Raw genomic sequence first — 6877 nt, 5'->3', positions numbered from 1 at the left:
TTATCTCAATCCATTTCTTTGGTTGAATATTCATCTTCTAAGTAAAGTATTTTTGATCTCATCTTTAATACCTTCACTTGAACTAAATTCTTACTATCCTTCTTTTTGTGAGCTATTATACATATATCTTCTCCTAATTTAGTATCTAATTTATATATAAATCATAAAAGGCTAGTGCCTTTGCATCACTATTGCTTTCCTAGCATCCTTACGAGCATCTTTATATATTTCCCAATTATGCAGAATTTTTAAATTAAACTAGATATTTATAACAAAGCTCTTATTTTTATTTTTTTCTTGCAGCTTTAGATTCACCCACCAACTATTTTTACTATAGGTGAGCTTTTCCCTTTGATATTTCAAGGACATCTTTTTGCAATATTCTTAATATCACTAGCCATTTTTTCCCACATTAATATTGCATGCCTCATGGACAGAAAAATCTTAAGATCTAAAATCTTATTTCTCAAAATATTTTTTGCTTAATATTCTTTAAATGCGCATCATTAATCGCTAGAAAATTGTTTTAAAAACTTTATTTTTTATTTTATGTCATTTTATCCTTAAGTCCAAAGCTAAAATCGATGTTTGGTTACATAAATTTGTCACTCGGATAACTTTACAATCTTTGGCAATCTAAAACGATTTTAATTTTCTAAAAGAAAATAGTCAATCTGGGCTTGTATTATATCCAATTTTTATAGTGATGAGATGCTCATTACCTTTTCTTAAATAAGGTATTAGAAATTAAAAATGATAAGCTAAACAACAATCCAATATGCTCTTGGACCTGTTCATTCGTCGTTCCAAATCGCATGGCCTCCATGGAATGCTTTTTAAAATCATCTACTCTCTAGCCAACATGTCGATTTAAATTCCTCCTAATAAACTTCTTTCTTAAGAGGTATAATTTTGCATTAATTCTTTTTAAAGTCATTCCAAAAATTTAATTTAGAAGCTCATATCGCAACCTACTTGCATGGAGCTAAGCACTTATATTTAACAATCTTATCATCAACAACAATTTTAAAGCTATACATTATCTATCCTCCATGCTAATTAATTTTTATAACATTAATCTTCTTTCTAAACTCTTATCTATAATAACACCTACACGATTTCTAATGTAGACTCCCTACCCGAACTACTCAAAGTTTAAATTCTAAATTATCAATTTCCTTAGGCCTTATCTTCAACACCATTAGTTTCCTGAATGCAGCAAAATATTTAACTTCCCTATGAATCATACATATCTATTTAATTACATTATTTTCTCTGTAAGAAGAATCTCTTCCAGTTCTATCCTATTTTAGTTTCATGGACTAGCTTCCTTGCGGAACACCGTTTTGATGTGGGAACACTTGCCTATTTAACACTGCAAAGTACCGGGCGCCGGTGAGCGCCTTGCACGACTCTGTCACTGTATTCAGGCCATACAGCGCGTTCGCTTTCAGGGGACTGTGCCCTATGCATTAACACAATTTCATTACAAGGATTCATGTCATTATTGTTCGCAGTTTTAACGCTGGCTGTCGACGTACCTCAGCAACCCTCCACTTTTCTCATGATCCAGGACTTGGGACCTGGCAACGGCAGTGTTTAGGCTGTCTACTACCTAGCCTCTTTCACCAAAACTAATGAGGAAAATAAGATTGGTGATGGCCCTTCCTCAACAAAATTAATACACTTGCCTAACTGGTAAGTTATGTGACTATTGTTCGATACTTGAACATATGAAAGAAAAATGCTATATGCTGCACCCTAAACTCTTTCATGAGAAAGAAAAGAATGATGAGAGAGCAAAACAACTATGGCAGTGGTGGACAACACCGTGCTAAGTTTAGTCAACAAAACAAACCCATCTATATCTCTAATATTCATCTTTGATGGAAATGCCGAAGACTAACAATGTCATCCCCTAATATGATCGCACAAGAGTTGTTCAACCTAAGAATACAAGTTAAGAAAGAGGCGATCAACGCCATCATCAACACAGGCAGACAAAACAACCTCATTTCTATCAATAGAAAAAAGAAAAAACTCATTTCTATCAATCAACTGTATAAATTAGAGTTAGAAATATAGCTTGATTTAATCCTTACTCGCTATGTTGGATTCAAAAGAAGCCAGAGATAATGATTGATCTCCAATAGTCTGGTGTTGCTTGAAGCTTGCAATCACAAATGATATCAAAGATGATACGTGAACTTGTTCTGCTTGACATATGCCAAGTCATTTTTGACAGCTCAAAAGTCATAATTGGTATATGGTACTACATCAGTGACCTATCAATGCTAGCTCACAAAAGAAAGGCTTTTCTATTGAAAAAGGACAACAAAGTCCTGATGAAAAACAAAATAACAACAGGGGCATGCAAGCGGACTAATCAATCTAAGCCAAAAATTCCAGCTGATGTTGATTTGCCATATTGAAAAGAAAGGAAAACCACGCTTTCCCTGTCATGGGCAAGAAATGTGATATGTAGACACAAAAGAAAACTTTGGAGCAAGACATACAACCCATCTCCAACACACTTCTATCAAATCTAACGATATGCTGAAACTTGGTCATTAAGTTTGACTCCATCATAACAAGGGTAATCAAGAAGTGGTTAGAACTGTGAACAATACACAACAACATGCGTTCAACTACCCAAAAGCATCCAAAAGGAAGAGAACACTGCCTTCTCAAAAGAGCTATGGACAAGGAGATGCCGCAAGTGGAGAAGTCTCCATTACAGAAGGAGCTTAAATAGCCACTACTCGCCGTATTGCCAATTCAAGCAAGAAAAGGAAAAAAATTAATGCCACGACAGTTTTTGCAAGTTGAAAAGATGGCACATTATTATAGAACTAAGTAAAACAAACATGTACACCCAAGTACCCAACATATGACTTTTGGACATTTGCAGGAAATTTTTGAAGATGAAATGCTTCGCAAGCTCCATGAACTAAAAAGCTCTCTCAATAAGTAACTAAAATACCCAAGGAACTTCTTAACAGATCAATTGACAAGCAACAAAGTAATATAATTGGGAGGTTTTAAAAGTCAACATTCCCTCACTTGAAGTTATACTATCGCAGGAATAAAATCTTACAAAAAGAGGGATTTACCTATGATCTGGGGATCGGATTTAGTAAAAGATCAATAAGATCATCTATAAAAATAATTTGGGCATTAGATCATCAAAAGATTAAAGAGATCATCTTCTTTGAAATTTTAATATTGCAATTTCTCCATGAATATTATAGAAAATAGTAATTCTCATATCACACTATTAAGATCAAAGTGGATGTTGTCATAAGCATGATAAGACATCAATCAAATAATTTGAACTTATTTAAGTTCCTATAATTGATAGAATTTTTAACCATTTTGTTAGCTATTACTATGTTTATCCCTTTTGTAATTTTTTATTTAAAGGTTGGAAATTCTTCAAAAAAAGCAATCAAAATCTCAGTACTTTTTCTTTTTCCTCTCCCTCTTCTATCTGCCTAACTCAGCCACAAGTTCGGAGTTTGGATACTATAGCCTTATCTAGCACAGCCAACTCTTCTAGTCACAAGTAGGCATTGTCCTTCTTATCAACTGGAAGTGTACGGAGATGCAAAGATGGGAGTTCCACCTTGAGAGGAAGCAATGCTTCCGCCCTGAATGCCAAATCATAAGGAGTTGTCAAAGTTACCATCTTATAAGTAGTTTTAAAAGACAATAATGCCTCGATCAAAGACAATAATGCCTTGATCAAAGACAATAATGCCTCGATCAATTTCTCATGTCATTCACACTCGCTGGCAGAGAGCAATTTTTATTTAAGGCTTCCATGAGTACATTTGCTCTGCTCTCTGTAGCATTTAACTTTGCTTGCTTGCTGGTTGCCTTGCATTCTTGCAATTACCCTGTTTGCTGCTGCCTTGAAAAAACCAACTGCCTTGCCGCTGGTGGATCACTGCTTTCTAACCCAGCCTTGATGCTGTCTTATTGTTGACTTGTTGTTTGTTGCCGCTGCTTGCTCCAAAGCTGCTGTCATTGCAATCAAAAAGCGTCCAGCTGATGTACCAAGTCCAGAGTTCATTTTAGCACTAGAAAAAATAGACTGAAGTGCTGTTTTTAAGTCACCCATTCTTAAAACAGCACTTTGTTTATGAGGTTCAGCAGTGGAAAACAAAAAATACAACAACAACATCAAGCCTTTATCCCACTACGTGGGGTCGGCTACATGAATCCTTTTTCTCCATTGTGTCCTATTAAAAGTCAACATCTCGTTTAAATCTAATAAAGAAAGGTCATTCCTAATATTTTCTAAAGTGGAAAACAAAAAATAAGAGAGAAATTTATCAACAGCAAGAAAGCTCTATTAAGAGATTGGTCTATATATCAGTAATCATACCAGGGCGTAATCAATCCAACAACTCCAATTGGTTCTTTGATAACATAAGACTTAAATGTTTGCAATGGAACAGAAACAGGGGTTCTTTGCTTTCCATCTAAGGATTCTGCAAGATCTGCATAGTACTCAAAACAGGAAGCAACATCATCCTGAAGGACAGAAGAGCATAATAAGTCAAATATTATCTATATTGAATTTTGACGCAAGTCATGAAACTTAGTTAACTCACCAAATCCCACGTAGTTTCATCCAATGGTTTCCCACTATCTAGGGCTTCAAGTTTAGCCAATTCAGATGCCCTCTCTCTAATCTGCAACAAGAAGTTGAAAAATAACAGTAAAGCCCCAAGTAAGATCAGAGAAAGGTAGAACGAGCTGTATTCACTCCAATAACCGAGAATAGCTCGAGTACTTCCTTACAAGGACATTTTTCAAATAGGTCAGGACACGAAGTGCAGGTCTTGTAATGTAATCAAATAAAGAGTAAAATACAAGTTGGGCAACAAATTTTATATTCATATATTTTAACCATGAATCATCATTTAGTATACTTTAGTGAACTGAAAAAAAAATGATGAGCATTTTTAGCCACTTGCCTGTTTCCTGAACCATAAACCAGCTTTAGTAGCTAACAACCAGTAAACTAACATAAAAATGACAAAAGATCATTTTCATGAAAACAGATATTTGGCAATTTATTTTCCAATCAAATATATGAATCACAAATGTAGTTTTCCAATCAGCAATATTCACAAGAGACAAACAACATAAATTGAAAACCCTTTATTAAAAGGTTAAAATTAATTAAAAAAATCATCATCACAATTACCAAAAGACTTGTCCCAACCATTTAGGTTCAGCTTTATAAATTCTTAAACAACTTTCATTCTTGTTGAGTGCTACATAGAGTGCTGACTTATTTTGCATTATTTTAGCATAAAAAAATCCATTTCACAACTGATCTACCATTTTTTACTTTCAAATCTTCTCACATTAATTCTTTCTACCATTGTATTCTAATATCTTATATTTAATAGATAATATTCCCCTGATCTCTCTATATAATCATCTCTTACTCTAACCTTCATAAGTTTCAAAAACATTCATCTAACATTCTTAATTTTATCATGTTAAATTTAGTTGTTAATGAATTCTTCAAACCTCAAAGCTTAAAATCATTCAAAACGCAAGAAATGTCTGTTGAGATTAGAGAATTCACCATTTAACCATTGACTTCAGTTTACGTTATTTAGTAGGTAGTACAATATTTCTCTTGTAAGTATGCCAATAATAATCTCAATAGAGAGCAGGTTATGTTCTCTAATGTTCTAGCCTTCTACCCTTACTTTCAGTTTGATTCCCTATGTTGGTTTGGTTCAGTTCAAAAATTAGTTCTCTTATTTGTTCTCTGTTTGGCCCATCAGTTGAATGAATGTTGGCTCAACCACTAATCAGTGTTATTATGAGCCCTAATTGATTGGTAAATTTGCTTAGGCCTTGCTTATTTCTCGTTGAGCTAGCATTCCTGTTGAGTATTAGTTGATGTGTGCATGATTTATTATTGCACTTTGTTTGGATTTGTAAAACCCTGTTAACCTCTGTAAAAAGAAACAAAAACAGAAAAAAATTTGTACGTACCTCGGACTGAAATCCCTCAAATCCTGCCGAAGTTTCGCCGAGGCACTGTGGAGCAGCGCCGAATGGGTCACCTCCCGCAAAACCAGCGACTCGCCTCGATCGAGAGCCCATTCTCTTCGTTAAATACCGACCCAAAGCCACTCTTCCCGCTGCTCTTTCACACTCGGCTCTCATACGAAATCCCAACTCTCTTCCATTCGCTACCTACACGAGAGCTTCTGAAGCTCTGCCTGTGCCGATCCCGATTCAGAGAGAAACAGAGAGAGAGAGAGAGGAAGATCGGCCTACTTCCTCCCTTGCTAGCCGACTTTGCTCCTCCGGCGTCCCTTCCCTTTCGGATCGAAGGCTCCGACCTTTCGATCGGAACCAGCGACGGGAGTCGCTCGCTGTGACGTTAACTTTCTCCCTTTCACGCGGCTTCTTCGGCTCCTTCACGGTAGTTCGACTTCGCTCCCTCCGACGGCCTTCCCTTCCTGTCTGATCGGAGCAAGCAACAACAGGAGCTCACTTGCTGTGTAGGTAACTTTCTCCCTTACCCGCGCTTCTTCGGCCGAACCAGAGAGTGAGAGGGTGAGGGAATTTTTTTTTAGTATATATAAATATTATTTATATTATTTATTTGTTATAATTTTTATTAATTATGTTTAATAATTACCTAATTATAATAATAATTAATTATCTAATAGTAAATTAATTAATAATTAATAATTAATTATAATTATTTAATTAGTTATAATTAATTTCGATTAATTATAATTAATTATTAATTAATTATAATTATAATTAACTTATTAATTATAATTAATTAATAATTAGTGATTAATTATTAATAATAATTATTTAATTATTA

At 34.7% G+C, this 6877-nt stretch overlaps 1 protein-coding gene across 1 annotated transcript; it reads right to left on the bottom strand.

Annotated features, from left to right (window-relative positions):
• Nucleotides 1-4362: 4362 nt before the first annotated feature.
• Nucleotides 4363-4923, bottom strand: LOC114580648 (betaine aldehyde dehydrogenase 1, chloroplastic-like). Its single transcript, XM_028698823.1, has 3 exons — nt 4810-4923; nt 4620-4700; nt 4363-4539 (listed from the first exon to the last, which is right to left on the bottom strand). The coding sequence occupies exons 1-3, from the start codon at nt 4906-4908 to the stop codon at nt 4378-4380; spliced, it is 342 nt and encodes a 113-aa protein (XP_028554656.1). The 5' UTR covers nt 4909-4923; the 3' UTR covers nt 4363-4377.
• Between the last annotated feature and the right edge of the window lie 1954 nt (nt 4924-6877).

This window comes from Dendrobium catenatum, unplaced genomic scaffold, assembly GCF_001605985.2.
Source record: "Dendrobium catenatum unplaced genomic scaffold, ASM160598v2 fragScaff_scaffold_1153, whole genome shotgun sequence".
Taxonomy (NCBI): domain Eukaryota; kingdom Viridiplantae; phylum Streptophyta; class Magnoliopsida; order Asparagales; family Orchidaceae; genus Dendrobium; species Dendrobium catenatum.
Note: the sequence above shows the minus strand (reverse complement) of the source record. Positions and strands in the feature narration are given on the sequence as shown.

Coding starts and splice junctions, on each gene's coding strand:
- LOC114580648 (XM_028698823.1), bottom strand. CDS start 4,908: ATGAATATAAAATTTGTTGCCCAACTTGTATTTTACTCTTTATTTGAT. Junction 4,701..4,809: donor CCTATTTGAAAAATGTCCTT/GTAAGGAAGTAC, acceptor TTCTTGTTGCAG/ATTAGAGAGAGGGCATCTGA. Junction 4,540..4,619: donor ATGAAACTACGTGGGATTTG/GTGAGTTAACTA, acceptor TCTGTCCTTCAG/GATGATGTTGCTTCCTGTTT.